The following is a 16,143-nucleotide window of genomic DNA, read 5'->3' as shown; positions in this document are numbered from 1 at the left end:
CTTGGTGCCATGGTCTAGTTGTGGGGTCTGTTGGGACAGGTTGGACTTGATGATCCTTGGGGTCTCTTCCAACCTTGGTTATACTGTGACACTGTGATACTGTGATGTTGTGACCTAGATGCTTTACCAGCCATTGCTGCTGTACTGCTGACAAGGATGGCACCTTCTGTTGTGCTTTCTCATGTGGTTCTGTGATTATTTTTTTTTGTTTACTTGCTACCATCCTGTGCACCACTCAGCCTCTACTGCAGAAACATGGGTAGTGTCGTGGTAAGCAGTAATGAGTAAAATGTCACTCCTTAGAACTACAGCTCCATCCTCAGTCTCCCTCTCCAGAGTCAGGTGTTTCATTTGCCTTCTGAAAGGGTGAATGAGTTATACCTAATTTTTCATTTATAAAACTTACTATTAAACAGTATTTACAAATTTTTTCTCCACTTCAGGAAATGGAAAAAGATCCAATGAAGCAACAGGGTTTTGGTACAAGGGCATCATCACCTTTCATGAATGATGTAAGATGGATTTGAATCTAATCTGTCATCTTTCCTTTGCCAAGTCACTGCTAGTTCTTAAGTGATGGGATGCTTTTCTTTTTGAAAAATGCATATTTAAGGAACACTCTTCCCCACCCTCCTTTCCCCTCCCCCCTAACCTCTGTGAACCCTCTGACTGCTTTTCTGTCTCTGTCCTCCTACAGCAAAAGTTCCACAGTTTAAACATGCATTGGGTGTGTTGGGTCTGTATGGCAGGATATGGTCATTTGTCCATGAAGGCAGGAGCCCTTGAGGGCTTGAGGGCTTTTGAGCCACCACTTCAGTGGTGAATCTGAAAATGAGAATATTTTATCAGTGCTGATCAATGTCTAAAGGGTGGAGATCAAGAGGATGGGGCCAGATTCTTTTCAGTGGTGTCCAGTGTACAACAAAGGGAAATGGACACAAGCAAACACAGGAGGTTCCATCTAAACATCAGGAAAAACTTCTTTCCTGTGAGGATGAGCACCAGCTTTCCTGGAGCACTGGAACAGGCTGCCCAGAGAGGTTGTGAAGTTTCCTTCTCTAGAGACTTTCAAAACCTGCCTGGATGCGATCCTGGGCAACCTGCTTTGGGTGACCCTGCTTTAGTGTGGTGTTGGACTAGATGATCCCCAGAGGTTCTTTCCCACCCCCTAACATTCTGTGGGTTTATGATTCTGTAATTCTGTGACAATAGCCCTGTAATTACAGCTTGACTCTTCTTCCTCTGCTGTTTCTATCTGTTCCATTTTGTACCTCTGGTTACACACTGATGAGCTCATGGTCTTGAGCACCCAGGAAGACTGCCAGTGTGCTGATGAGCCACCTCTGCACTGGGAGAAGGCAGCAGCAGGTATAGTGCTGTGCTGTTAACTGGTGCAGAGAGTGGGGCTGAGGACAAAGGCAAGGGCTGAGTGGAGTTTGCTTCTCTGTCCTGTAGAAAATTCCACCACACAGGGCATCAGAGGCATTTCTGCAGGGGAAAACCTCTCAGGTAAGCATCATGTTCTCATCTGCATTTTTGAAAAGCAAGATGTAAGGTAATTAGGAAGACAAGTGGAAAAATAAGCATGGGGATGACAGGCAATGAATTCAGAGGGCAGTGACCTTTAAGAACACTTTTGTTTCAGAAGATCAATGTATAGACATTTCAACCCAGTCTATACCACTTTCACTGGAATTCTCTCGACTCGATCAGCAATGTCTTGCCACAGGTCAGCTGCCCAGATGGGTTTTCCTTTCCTCTGCCAGCCATTCTTCTTCCAGTTCTTTAGCCAACCCCATAGAGCATTGGCTACCATCCATGAGTCGGTGTAGAGATAAAGCTTTGGCCATCTCTCACGTTCAGCTACGTCGAGAGCTAGCTGGACAGCTTTTACCTCTGCAAACTGACTGGACTCTCCTTTTCCATCCTTCGCCTCTGCAACTCGGCGTGTTGGACTCCACACTGCAGACTTCCACCTTCGCTTGTTCCCGACGAGACGACAGGAACCGTCTGTGAACAAAGCATATCTCTTTTCATCATCTGAAAAGTCATTGTAAGGAGGAGCTTCCTCAGCACGAGTTACTCTCTCCTCTGGAGGTTTAGTACAGTTGGTATCTTCAGGCCAACTTGAGATCACCTCCACCAGACCAAGTCTTTCAAGATTTCCCATTCGATCTCTCTGTGTTATCAGAGCCATCCACTTAGACCAGGTGGAATCTGTGGCATGATGTGGTGTGGAACCTTTGCCTTTGAACACCCATTTCAAAACAACCTCATTTTGCTCCTCCGGCTGAAGCAAGCAATAAATCAACTTCATTACCAGGCCCCACGTTGGGCGCCAAAAAAGGAATGTTGTGGGTTGAAAGGAAAGGCCCAGCTTTCCCTCCCCCACTAAGAAGAAGTAAAGGAAGAAAAAAAAACCACAACTAGCCCAGCCGGTGAAAGCGAAGGGGATGCTGTATTCACAAAAGCAATTTTGGAACGCAGGAAACTTACAGAAATGTACAGAAACTGTACAGAACTGTACAGAAATGTACAGAATTTTACAATATATACAGAAACATACAACAAAGAAACAAAGTCAGAAACCAGACCCCTGACAGAGGGGCTTCCCCCTGTGCCCCCTTCACCCCCCCTACCTCCCTTCTTCCCCAAAGAGGAGTAGAAAGAGCTGAGGGGTGTTAACAAGCGCCGAGAACAAAGGCCTAAGTACAGGAGGGTTAGTTCTTATCTGTTATTTGGCCAGAAGCCCAGAAGCGGTCAGCTAGAAGGGAGGCGAAAGGAAGCGAAAACTAAACGAAAGTTCCAGCCGCTCCGGGTCTTAAGATCTCACTCCCCCATAGTCCACCAATGAAATTCGTTTAGAATACAGAATATTTACAAACATTTAGCCAAAGTGCCCCTTCCTTAAAGGCACAGCCTCAAACAGTCACACATGGACAGGAGGGAAAGTAAGACAGGGAAAACAACCCCTCCTGGTTGAGATAAGGAGTTTGCTGGGAATGAGCCAATGCACAATTACCTTAGTCTATTTGCAGAAAAAGTGCAGCAAAATGCAGAAGCAGCAGCAGAAGCCAGTGACCTGTCCCCCTCCCCCAACCCTCAGCCCACCCTACAGAAAAGGGACCAATGCTCCAAACCCAGAAACCAGTAGAAGAAACCAGAATAGGAAGCCTCTCATGTTACAATCTGAACTTCAAGCCCCCTGGTAGTTTGCCCCCGCCAGCATTTTAATTCTGAACCTGGCATGGTGTTGAACAGACACCAGCAGATTCAACTCACCCCATGACATTTTGGCATTTTCCAGCACTGCCATTGGATAGGACACTGGTGACAAATGTCAGGAAAATACACAGGTCCTCAGAAGGAGCCGTTGTGCGCAGCCTTCTCCTGTCTTCCTTGGAGGAGCTAATCTCTGTATCCAGGTGAGACAGCACATCAGTCCTGGCCATAAAGCCAGCCTGTCTGTATCTCTGACCGTATACCCATGGTTCTTATCCCCCAGTCACTGCACCCTCTTGGCCCACATTCTTCTTTGGGGCTCTTTACTAGGCTGTTATATCCAAATTAGCTGCTTCCCACCTGCACCTCCAATGCTTCGCCACAAAACATACCTTCTTCTCTTCTCTGTCCTCCATGGGCTGAGTTCAGTCTCCTCCTGGGACTGTAAACCACCATATTCTTAGTCCACATTGCCAGCTGCAGCCTCCTGCATGCTCATGGTGCACCAGTACAGTTGCAGCTACCATCTCTGGAGAAGCACATCCCCTCTTCTGCTTGCCAAAGGCTGTGTCCTGCAACGTAAAACCACAAATGCTGCCACTCTGTGCAGGCCTGGTGAGCCCTGTTCCCTGAGGGACACCCTGCTCACCCAATCCATGAAGGGCTCAGAGCTCCTGGGCAGGAGGAAATGTATGTGAGTCCAGCCAGGGATGGACCCCACCACACCTGCCTCAACCGGTCCTTGAGACTCAGTGTTAGGATGGGTGACCCCTGACATCCAGCTCTCCCCATCTGAAGGGATCATCAAACCAAGTGAGATCCACTCAGCTTTCTGCCTCACCTATTGGAGGCTGAGCAGTCTGCCCTGCTGGGCAGCAAAGCCAGGGAGAGTTGCATGTCCCTTCTCATCTTGGTTTTGGATGGCAGCACCCTTGCCATCTCTGCCTCTTGGAGAAGGAAGGATGAATAGTCAACCATCTTGTTTCTCAAACTGTGTTCAGACCTCCCCAGGCAGACCTCTGTGTACTTCAGGCAGCAAGCCACCACCACGTAGACCACACCATCCTACAGAAGTTCCTTGGTCCCCACCATGTGGTGAGCTAACCATAGGTGCATGTGGGTGAGTGACAGACGTGTGACCTGTGAGTAACTGCTCAGCCTTGTCCTGCCTTGCACGGCAGGGTCACCACCCAGCTGCCACAGCATGCTGAGTGTGGGTACCACTGGTGTGGAGACAGCTACAGGTGCAGGGGTTCCAGAGCTCTGGATCCCCAGCTCAGCCTGGGTGACAGCTATGGCAGAGGATCAACCTCTCCCCATGATGGGCATCTGGCCCTATCACAATGGAGTCATGGGTGCAGTAGTCTCTTGGGAAGGCACAGTCTGGGGGGTGGTCTGCTTCTGCAGAGCTGACATTGTTGTGACTCATCTTGATGCTGTCTCAGACTTTGCAGACACACCCTCACTTATTAACAAGTCTCCTCTTGAAAAGAAAGCACCCTGCTTTAATGGTTTTCACTGCATTATTTCCATTATGCCACGCCATCAGACACTGCTGCCCTGAAGCATTACCCCTCACAAAGCCCCAGGGAGGTATTTGATCCCATTCCCACTGGCCTGTGGCTTTTGTCCACTTAGCAATTCCAAGTCCAAAACCTTGTCTTTGGAAGATGGGTGTCCCTCAGGCAGTGCATCCTCTCTGCACCTTCATGGTGCTGCAGCAGGCACATCCAGCGCAGCATTTCTGTTTGGAACTGCTCCTGTCCCAGGCACTATACCCAGAGTTTTGGACAGCAGCACATAGAGGTGGAGCTGGCATTTTCCATAGAAAAGTTTAGCCTGCTCCTTGTATTCTCCTGCCCAAAGTAACTTTCTACTGCTCCTCATCTCTTCTTATTTTACAGTCAGGTCTGTGTGTAAGCTGGCACTCACAGTGTGCTCTTTCCTTCAACACTGCTGACTTACTCAAAATTTCTTCACTGAAAGGGTTGTCAGCACTGGAACAGGCTGCCCAGAGCAGTGGTGGGATCACCATCCCTGGTGGTAAAGACATGTAGATGTGGTGCAGAGGGATGTGGTTTAGTGTTGGGTTAATTGTTGGACCTGATGACCTTAAAGGTCCTTTAAAACAAAAAGATTCCATGATTCTGTGACGGGCAGGAACGAGCATTCAGAGTACTACAGGAGAGTCTCACCTTGATCCCTGGGAAGGAAGAGATCCCAAGGTCTTCCCCTTGGAAACCATTTAAAAGCATACTAAGGACAAAAAGGTGATTTGATTTACAAAACCATACCTGACCACCTTGATAGCTGCCTCTAAAGAGATGACTTTGCTTGTTGGATGAAGAGAGAGAAGTAGATGCTGTTTATCTCAACTTTAGTGGTGAAGGCTTTACTGTCTCCCATTATCACCCTCAGGGACAGATTGATGATGTCTGGGCTAGATAAATGGACAGTGAGGTGGGCTGAAAACTGGCTGACCTTCCAAGTTTCAAAGGCTGTGCCTGGCAACATGAAGTCCTGCTGGAAACCCTAGTGGAGTCTCTTGGAGATCAAGATTAAGGCAAATAATGAGTTGACAGTAACGACCTGGTGCTAGGACAGGGTGCACCCACCCCAAGTGCTATTGTTCAGAGGCACCTTGACAGGCTGGAGTACTGGGCTGACAGGTATCTCATGGGGTTCAATAAGGGAAGGGCCAAGTGCTGCACATGAGGTGGAACAACCCCAGGCATCAGTACAAGCTGGGGCTGACTGAACGGAAAGCAGCTTTGCAGAGAAGGACCTGGGATCTTAGTGGAAACCAGGCTGATCATGAGCCAGCAATGCACTGTTGCAGCAAAGCCAGGCAGCAACACCCTGGGCTGCATTCAAATGAACATTGACAGAAGGTCAAGGGAGGTGATCCTGGAGGTAATTTCACCTACCTGGTGAGACACATCTAGAGTCCTGTGTCCATTGCTGAGCTCCGTGGAATGAGAAAGACTTGGACTTACTGGATCAGGGCCACACAGATGACTGGAGCTGAAAGAGCTGGGAATGTTCAACCTGGAGAAGAGAAGGCTCACAATCCATGTGTACTGACACCTAATGGGAGAGGATAAAGAAGATGGACGTTTTCTCAGCAATGGCAGTGAGAGGACAAGAGGCAATTTGCACAAAGTGAAATACAGGAAAGTCTAGTTAAACACTAAAAAGGGGGAAAAAAGATATATTCTTAGGGTGATCAAACACTGAAGCAGGTGACCTTGAGGTCTTGTGAGGATATCCCTGGTGATATTCAAAACCAGACTGGTCATGGCCTGGAGAGACTTTCTCCAGCCAAGAAATAGCCTGTGCTCTGCCAAGCTGCTTGGTGGGCTTACCTCCCCACCCAGCACTGTGCAAGACTCAGTTTAGCACTCAGCTGGAGGGCTCTGCATCGCCAGCTGTACAGCATGCTCTAATATCAGATATCACATCTTCTTGGTCTTGCTTAGCTTGGGTTTGAACACAGTATTTCAGACCTACAGTTACTGAGTACCACTGCTAGCTGCTGAACACACTGCTTTACAAAGGGCTGCATGGCGAGGTGATAAACCTCACTGGAAAGTATTGACACCATTTATTTGGTCATCAGATTGATAGTCAAGAATAAACTGACATGAAATCTGCCCTGTAGAGGAGGAGGAGGTGCTACAGAAACCCTCAAGTAGCAGCGAGCTATTGGTGCCAGATGCAGCTTGTGCCTGCTCTCCAGCCCCACCATCTCACCCTGTTCCTTGCAGCCACCGAGCCTCCTGCCCTCCCTCCAGTGGGATCTGCTGCTGACTTTGTGCCATCAAGCCTGCAGGTAACATCCCTTTGTTTCATTCTCTCTTGCTGTCTGTGAACTGTTGCTCAGAATCCTGCTGTGGCTGGGAGGAAGTTTGCTAATCTATTCAATGAGAGATCTATGAAGTAGATCTTGATCTCTGAGCCTTTCCGTTTCTGTTCTTACTCCAAGGTATTCTCTGGGTACTTTACCTGGAAGATCACCTCCTAACAGCAGGTGGGAACTGGAAGCTAAATTAGACTCAACAGAGGAAAGGAGTGATTCTAAAAGATTTTCTTTTCTTTTCTTTTCTTTTCTTTTCTTTTCTTTTCTTTTCTTTTCTTTTCTTTTCTTTTCTTTTCTTTTCTTTTCTTTTCTTTTCTTTTCTTTTCTTTTCTTTTCTTTTCATCTAAGTGAATCCTTGCATTGTCTACCAGGGTCTTTCAAAGCCACTCTGCGGCTAAGGTGACTCCATTACAGTTTTCAAGGGATACAGTGACAGACAAACCCAAAAGAAGATTCAAAAAGGACAATTTAAAAAGATCATTGTGTTTCAGAGAGTTTTGAACAACAGCAGCAGGGTCAGAGCAGGCAGTTTCTGAATTTCTTTATGCTGTTTAGAAAGAGAAAGGAAGAGCTCCTCATTTATGCACCATAGCAGAGCCCATCCCATTTCTAGGAATGTTGGTGAAAATGAGGGCAGTTGCCATGGAGTTGGCAGGTTTGAAGGCAGTTGATGCAGAGGATGCTATACTGTACCCCATACTTCCTACCCCATTTTCCTTCTTCCTCAAATTTTACTCACTTCCAGGTCCCTTCCCTAACCCATCTCAGCTCCCATGCTGTCATTTTACCCACCACAATCACCTGTCATCCCTCTGCTAACTGCTCACTTCTGAGCTCTCCCCACAAGGAGGGAGGAGGATTGTACAGGGAAGCCTCCCACTCTGGTACAGCTACTTTCCCATGGGTTTTCTGCTGTGAAAAACACAGTGTTTGCTGCTGTGACACTCCACTGTGCCTTCAGCCTCTGCCTTGTCAGGGGTCAGGAAGAATCTTGCTTCTTGAGCTGCTGGAGGAAATGAGTCCAGCCATGGCCTTCCTCCTCAGCCAGTCACCAACTTCCAAGGCATATGGGGGATGGATGCTGGACAGCTCTCCCCAGTCTATGGTGGAGGGAAAGCAGAACACATTGCTCTATACTGGTGACCCTGTCAGTTAAAGCCCAGCCTGTTCCTGGTCCTCCAGACACAGGAAGATGCTGTTTTACAGCCCTCTCCATCCTTTTCTCACAGCTTTAGCTTTCTGCCTAGCCCTTCTGATGCTGCAACCCTCTGATCTACCCTACTTAAGGACTTTCAGCAGCCACAGGATAAGCATATCCTGTTATCAAACTGCATCTTCTTTAAAGACATCTCATCCTCAGCCATACACTGTGCTGCATGGCCTGCTTTAAAACCTTCTGCTCATTTCCTCCTTCGTCCTCCAGCTTATGAGCTGCCTCATGGCCTGGAGCCCTTTTGAGCCCTGATGCTGGGAGCTGCAGTGGGCCACATCTCCAGCTCCAAAGATGGTGCTGTCCAGAGTCCTTTCACACTGCAGAGCACAGCAGCATGGCTTGGCTTGTGTGGTACTTCAGCACAAAGGCAACTGCTGGCTTTGCATACTGGGGCTAGTGAAGAGCAACTTGGGCATCAGTCATACCTGCAGAGGCATCTGCCTTCTGCAGTTAGAGAGCCCAGCAGTGTGGCAGCTTCAGTCCCTGATGTAGGAGGTGTCCCTGCTGCTGCTGTACAAAGAGGTTTTGCTCACATGACAGCTGTCAGCTTCCTTCCAGGGCACAGGCAGGGAGCAGCGAGCCTCTGTCAGGAAATCCAGACCTGAGCACACAACTGGGAGAGAGCTCTATGCAGGAGCCCAAGACAATGATATAACCTCCCCCAACCCACACCTCAATGCTTAATTTATTCATGCATTTATCAGTAACTTCAGAACTGGTCTGATTCTGCAGGCAGTGCCCTCACCAGCAGACCACAAGGTCTGCATTATGTCTAGAGGCAATCAACTGCTTAGCCAGGCATGTTCAGTCATGGTGTACCCTCCTCCATCTCTGAATGCTGTGGGATTTCATCAGATGCCTTATCACTTCACTCTCCTGACAGACTGAACTTATTTTGAAATCAAAGGTTCTTTCCAAAGTGCCTTTACATGCAAGCAGAAATTCAATGACATATATGCAGAACCACCACTTCACAGAATTGTTCCATGTGCACATCCCACAGAGCCACTTCGCACCGGATGGGGTCTGATAAAAGCTGATTTCTATCAGCCCATGAACTGACATTCTTCACACAGCCAACACTCTTGCAAAACATCTAGTAGCCAGTGTGACAGAGGCTTAGTACCTACCACTTACATCTCCTGGATTTCCTAGGGTGGCAGGATGCCTACCTTGAGAAGCAATCATCCAATGCAGCCCTTAACACCAGTTGCCTTGTTTTGCACTGGTGTTTCCTCTTTCAGATGTGTCTTTCTGTTTCACCTCTTGCAGACTTGTACTCTCTCCTTGAATAAATGGGTTTAAAATGAGGTTAATCTTTCCATCCCATGCAGCTGGAGAGCAGCCTGCCTCACTTACTCTCTCAGGGCTTCAAATATGCCTTCAGGGTGCAGGAACTCAGATTCAGTTCTGTTTTCTCAGCTTGAAGCAGGAGGTCCAGGTTCACAAGGTAGTCCAAAGACTCAGAAAGCTGCCTGATTAGAGCCAGAACATGAGGACAACATAAGGAACATAAGGTGACTTCTGCTAAGCCCTTGTAGCCCCTCTGACTGAGAAAAGCAGTTTTAGGTACTCAAATTCACATTAATTGAAAAGTAAATATTTACTTAAACCCCTTTTTATAAGAGGCACTATGTATTTTTATAGGACACTCTTTTTTTTAATGAAGAGGTAGGAAGAAAATCTTACTATGTCTTTTCCCATTTCAGGTCTCAGAACACCAAACAACAGTTACACAACAGGACAATGAATGTGTCCAGCACCTGCAATGTCACAAATCTAGAACTGTATGACCACATTCGTCTCATTGAATTTGTTCTGTATAACCTCATTTTCTTTTTTGGAGCACTATTTAATGTTCTTGCCCTCTGGGTTTTCTGCAAGATGAAGAAGTGGACAGAAACCAGGGTGTATGCAATCAATTTAGTCTTTGCAGACTGCTTTGTCATCTGCACCTTGCCTTTTGTGGCTTATTTTCTCTGGAATAAATCAGCTCGAAGTGAACTCTGCCAGGTTATCGAGGCAATGTATCTTATCAACATGGTAATGAGCATCTACGTCATTTCGTTTATCTCCATTGATCGATACATTGCCATAAAGTATCCCTTGAAAGCCAGGACCTTCAGGTCTCCATCAAAGGCTGCTCTTCTCTGTGGGCTTCTTTGGCTGTCTGTGATAATTGGGGTCACCTTAGACTGTCAGCAGAGAAACGCTGCTCTTTGCTTTGATAGCGATATCACTACTCTGAGCCTGCTATCCTTTTCCCTCGGGTTTACTCTGCCGTTAATAATCTCACCAATTTGCTCCATAGTCGTAATCAGAAACCTTAAGAGACATCTGAGCACAAATCCACCAGACAAGAAATTAATCCAGAGAGCTGTTCATGTTGTTTATGCAAATCTGATTTCATTTCTGATATGTTTTCTGCCAGCCTACCTCGGGGTACTGGCTGGGTTCATAATAGAGAGTGTTGCAGCTACCTGTTTCCTGCTCCAGGTTATGAAGAACTTATCCTCAGTGACCAGGTGTATTGCCACATCCAACTGCTGCCTGGATGGTGTCTGCTACTACTTTATGACAAAGGAGTTCCATGAAGCCCTTCTACAGCCCAAATCCAGTACTATAAAAACCAGATCAAACCCAACCTTTGCAGACACACACTTGTTAAATGAAGGTGGAGAGGCAGGGGGAAACAAAACCCCCAAACCCCAGACAACCCACAACAACCCTCTAAGATCAAGAGAAGGTACAAATTCAGCATTATTGGGATAACTACTGCTCTTTCTGTCTAGGGAACTCTGTGTTAGGTTTAGCACTACTAAGTTAATCGTAATTTTCACTTACATGTTTCTCTTAAACATGTAAGGTACTTCACAGAGATATGTGAAAGTGTGTACGTAACCACTGGTTGTCAACATGAATCCATTCCACCCTCCAGCACCTACTCTTGCAGCACTCTTAGAGGAAGGCAGGTGAACCATATATATCTCTCAGGCTCAGTTCATTTTGCATCTAAAGTCAATTGATCCTTAATGCCAATATGTAGGCAAGAATGCATCATGTTTTATCTCATTGTGTATTGTGGGTTGTTTGTACTATTAAAATAATCCAGTTTATTTCTTTATCATATTCCTCTGGTGTGCTGGGAGGCTTCATGCAGTACCAGCATATTAATAATTACAGGGCCCTGAGCAGCCTAGACTCTGATGATCACCCTTCCCCTTCACGTGAGTGGGTCAGGTAGATGTGAAGGCACACTTTCAGGATGAAAGCAAGATTTGCCCAGCGCTGTAAAAGCACAAAGCCCAGGAGATTTCAGAGCTGACTTCTCCTGCCAACATCCCTCCTGTGGCAATGCTAAGCCCTGGCACATAGACAGCTCCTTAGGGCAGCCACCTCCAAGGAGGCCGCTGCTCCAGCCCGTGTGGGAGGGAAGCTCTTTTAAGTCTCTCTAGACCTCTGCTACAAGTGCATTGCTAGTCCCTGAATTTATCTTGTGGCCCAGTCTGGCCCCTCAGGTTCACCCTCCTGGCCACAGCTTGGGCTCAGACTGTCACCCTGCAGCTGGACACAGCTGGAGCTGCTTTTCACAGCCTGCCCAATTTGACACCTCTAATGTGCCCATGGGGGAAATGCATTTGTCTATGAGTTAGCAGCCTAGGAAAGTCAGGGATAGTTAAGGAAATGGTTGACCTCTCTATGTTATTCTAACGCTCCATACAACTGGACTTTTCCCTTTCTATATCTCCAAACTCTCCAAAAAGCTCCCCAAGCTCTGCCCAGGCAGTGCTCACAGCTCTCCTAGAGACAATGTGGAGGACTCTTTCCTGTCTACTTATGCTGTTTCCCTTGTGACCTGCCTCTGCCTCCAGGGAGCACAGAGCAGCTGCTTCATCTGCTGTTATCATCTTTGGGACCTTGAGTGCAGGAGATATGAAGAATGGGACAAATCCTGACAGGAGTCAGAGTCTGGGTCCTGTCAGCTGGCTCGCTTAGATGGGACTGAAATTACTGCGGCCAAAAACCGGCAAAAGCCATCAAAATGACTGTAAAATGCTACTGGGGCATGTTCTTAAACACATTTCTAACGGTTCTGACACCTGTGGTATGCTCACTGCCATACAGGTATCTTACCTGCACCTGGCTGGCAGCAGCAGTCGTTACCAGCTTGGCCTTTCCAGTGCTGCTCATGAGCAGTGTTAGACACTTCGCAGAGGAGAAGCAGTCTCCTGCTGCCCATGTGCTTTCTTGTAAAGACATCGAAGAGAAGTTTGCTGGGGCCTCTTGCCCTCACCTCACTGTTATGGGGTGCAGGAGCAGTGAAGTGCCCCCCTGGAAAGGCCACCAGTCCCCACACTGCTGTCTGCCTGGGATGTGCTCTGCAACCGCACCGGAGGCTGCACAGGCTGCTCTGCTCCCTGGGGAACCTTCTGCTGCCAGAAGAGCCATTTGCAAACATTATGGGGTTTATTTCAGAAATTATTTGATTTCCTATGGCTGAAAATATTAAATTTTAATTGTTAGCTTGTGTGAGGTGAATGGAGGGGAGAGCAGAGAGGGTGGAAGAAATGGTGCTGAACCATCGATCTGATCTGAGTAGAACAACAGAGGGCACCAGAGACTCGACCGTCCCAAAAAGCAGGTGATAAATGAAGCACTTGTGGTGAACAAGAGCTCACTGCTGTGATTCAGCGGTCCTGAACTGTCGGCAGCAGGCTCCAGGGCAGCTGTGCCCTGCACGGAGCAGCCTCCTGCACCGGACAACTGTGGCAGCAAGAGATCTCTTCCCCTGCCAGGACACCCACCTCTACACTGCAGCCTTTCTGAGGACAAAATCCACCTGACAGCCCTGCAAGAAGAAGGTAATGTCTTTTAGTGCTTCCCACACCATTGTGTGGCTGTGTGCTCTGATCAGTTCTTCAGGGTGGGCTTTCTCAGCTCTCAGCTAAAGAGCTAGCTGAGGCTGTCAGCATACAGGTCACGCTTCAGCTGTACACAGATGCTGCACTTTCCTCCTGCTTTCACAGCTGTTACACCCCACTGTTTTGCAGCCACATGTCATTCAGGAGGGTCTTCATCCTTGTGGTTTCACACCAGTCTGTGAGCACGTAGTCATCCAGCTCCAGGCACTTCATGGCATAGGACCTTGGGAACAACCACCAGCTTGTGCTCATATGGAGGACTCAATGGGGTTGGGATGCCCAGCCCAGAAGGCTCAGCTGAAACTCAGGGCAGTGCTAGAGAGTGGATTTTTCACTGTGGGATGACCACAGGATGCTGGCAAAGAATGGCTGCGGCATAGGTGGTACCACAGTGCAGCCAAGGACCTGTGAGGCTGAAAGACCAAGGCAGCCAGGACACTGGCTGTGTGTTAGTTCCTCCACAAATTCCACTCTAAAAAAATGCCTGTATGCTTGTGTTTCAGTGATGCCATACCAGTTCTGGTGCTAGAGTAGGTGCTGCTTGATCCATCCCCCAGTCTCAGTCACTAAAAGCAGTTCACATAGTTCATGCCATCAGACACTTTCACTACATTTTAGATGTTGATGCTTAGAAGTTGTTGACATATAAGGCAATGTATTTATAAGAGACTGTAGGGATCTGGGTGTTTTTCTTTCTGCCTCACTGTAAACATTTCCTTTATGAGCTGCAGACTAAGTCTGATTCATTCTCTATGACCTCCTTGCTGGTAGTGGATGCCCTGAAATATTTAAAGGAATATCAGAAGGTAGTCTAAGGTCTTGGGCGGCTTGTGTGTTCTGTTTTAGTGCTTTAGCAACATTTTGGCTTCCCACCTTTGAAAGCTGAGCTCAGACACATGCCTTCTTTCACTTCCCCTTCTCTCTGTGGAGACCCATTATCTGCCAGGGCTGGTGGTAGCTATGCTGAGCTATCCCTCCCCAGCAAGAGGAGCAGGTTTGTGGTTTGGGCAAGCCTACCTACAACAGACACTGACCCACCAGCCTTCTCACCACACCCAGGAGTAAAACCACCTGAACTACCCGGCTGGAAGGGCTCAAGTCCTGTGAAATTTCGCAGGCCTGGCAAGACCAGAACAAACCCATGGGGTGGATTCAGCAGCAAAACAAGGGTCTTGGAGGGCAAAGGGGAATGCTCCTCAGGTCTGCTTCAGGCTGCCCTAAAACCAGCAGCTCTATTGTAACCACAGCATCAGCAAAGATAAGGGACCACAAAAATTACCATTGTGCTTTGCAGACCGTTTGCTATCACCCAAACTGTGCACGCCAGAGCTGGATGGAGGGCAAGACAGGCTTAACCCTGTAACAGCTGCAAGAAAGGGCTGCTTCTGTGTTTTCATCTAAGCTGGTGGCCAGTAACAGTGTTACTTTGGAGGTTAAGGGGTAGGCAGTGCTGATGAGCCATTGAGCCCTTCCAGGGGTTTCCTATATATGCAGTACAGGACATGAGGAGCCATGAGAGCAGGGGCACAGCAGCAGCAGCCAGCCCAGAGGACTGACACCAGGCTCAATCTTACGCCTGCATCTTTTTCTTGCAGAGACAACCCAGCATGAAGAACTGCACTGACAGCAACACGCTGCGGAATGGCACTATACTGCTTCAACTGATTGTCTACATCCCTGTGCTCTCCCTGGGGATCCCACTGAACTTGATCGCCTTCTGGGTCTTCTGCTGCAAAATCAAGAGGTGGACTGAGACCAGAGTGTACATGATCAACCTCACAGTTGCGGACAGTTTCCTTCTCTTTGCCCTGCCTTTCATGATATATTTTCACAAGTACAGCCACCCCATAGACAAGCTGTGCTTGGCCATACGCAGCATATATTTTATAAACATGCCCATGAGCATCCTCATCATCACCCTGATTGCAATCGATCGATACATTGCAATCAAGTTCCCGCTGAAAGCAAAGGTCCTTCGATCGCCGCTGAAATCAGCTTCTGTCTGTGGGTTTCTCTGGATAGTGATGGTAATTAATTCTTACCTGCACCCACAATTTTATGAAAGATCAGAACAATTCTGCCTCGACAAACAATCTATTCAACCTAATTATTCAATGGTACTCACCAGTGTTTTGGGCTATTTCATTCCCTTGGGGACTGTGATTTTTTGCTCGGTACAAGTCATCAGATGTCTCAAGAAGAAGATTGACAATGGTCCTCATGAGAGAAAGTTTATCCAGAAAGCAATCCACATTGTTTCTGTGAACTTGTGTGTATTCATCATATGCTTTTCACCTCTCTATATCACACTGATCTTGCGGTTTGCAGTGGATGTTGCTAGAGCTTGTTCTCTGCTCCCGGCAGTTAACTTCTGCATGCACGTGTCTGCGTGCTTCGCAAACTGTAACTGCTGTTTGGATGCATTTTGCTATTACTTTGCAGCCAAGGAATTTCAGGAATTTCCTTCTCTGCTCCCTGCCTGTTTGTCAGTGAGGTCCAAGGTGAACCAAAGAAAAGAGTCACAGCCACCCACACACCAAGTCACGACACAAATAAGCTGTAGTCCACTATAGATGTTAGGAGCCACGGTGTTGCTGAAGTTTTGAGGAAGAGGGAATAGGACCACCTACAGAATCATAAAACCATAAAATGCTTTGGGTTGGAAGTGACCTTTCAAGGCTATCTATTTCAAACTGCTTGCAGTGAGCAAGGTCATCTTTAACTAAACCAGGTTGCTCAGAGGCCTGTCTCACCTGACTTGGAATGTTTCCAGGAAGGGGACAGCTCAGTATTTGCAATAATTTTAGGTACAGACATACCTGAAAAAAAGGGGCAACCCCCTCCAAGGGGTCTGATGTCAACATGAATTTTGTCCTGCTGTCCTCAGAAACTTGAGTTGAGCTCTGAATATTGCCTTGGGTTGTGGT

General features: G+C 47.6%; 2 protein-coding genes across 2 annotated transcripts; both read left to right on the top strand.

Annotated features, from left to right (window-relative positions):
* Nucleotides 1–10,040: 10,040 nt before the first annotated feature.
* LOC104304081 (G-protein coupled receptor 35) lies at nt 10,041–10,962 on the top strand. The gene is given in 2 exon segments (XM_009904788.2): nt 10,041–10,925; nt 10,927–10,962. Coding segments are annotated over 2 exon segments (921 nt in total).
* Nucleotides 10,963–14,823: 3,861 nt separating this feature from the next.
* Nucleotides 14,824–15,789, top strand: LOC104304094 (G-protein coupled receptor 35). The gene has a single exon (XM_009904802.2). It carries the CDS (start codon nt 14,824–14,826, stop codon nt 15,787–15,789), a length of 966 nt encoding a protein of 321 aa, XP_009903104.2.
* The last annotated feature ends 354 nt before the right edge of the window (nt 15,790–16,143 follow it).

The sequence above is a fragment of the Dryobates pubescens genome, chromosome 13 (genome assembly GCF_014839835.1).
Source record: "Dryobates pubescens isolate bDryPub1 chromosome 13, bDryPub1.pri, whole genome shotgun sequence".
NCBI lineage: Eukaryota > Metazoa > Chordata > Aves > Piciformes > Picidae > Dryobates > Dryobates pubescens.
The sequence above is the reverse complement of the archived record's forward strand: the minus strand, read 5'-3'. Positions and strand labels throughout refer to the sequence as shown.

What these genes read in the sequence shown, in the direction of transcription:
- LOC104304094 (XM_009904802.2), top strand. Translation starts at nt 14,824, where the DNA reads ATGAAGAACTGCACTGACAGCAACACGCTGCGGAATGGCACTATACTG.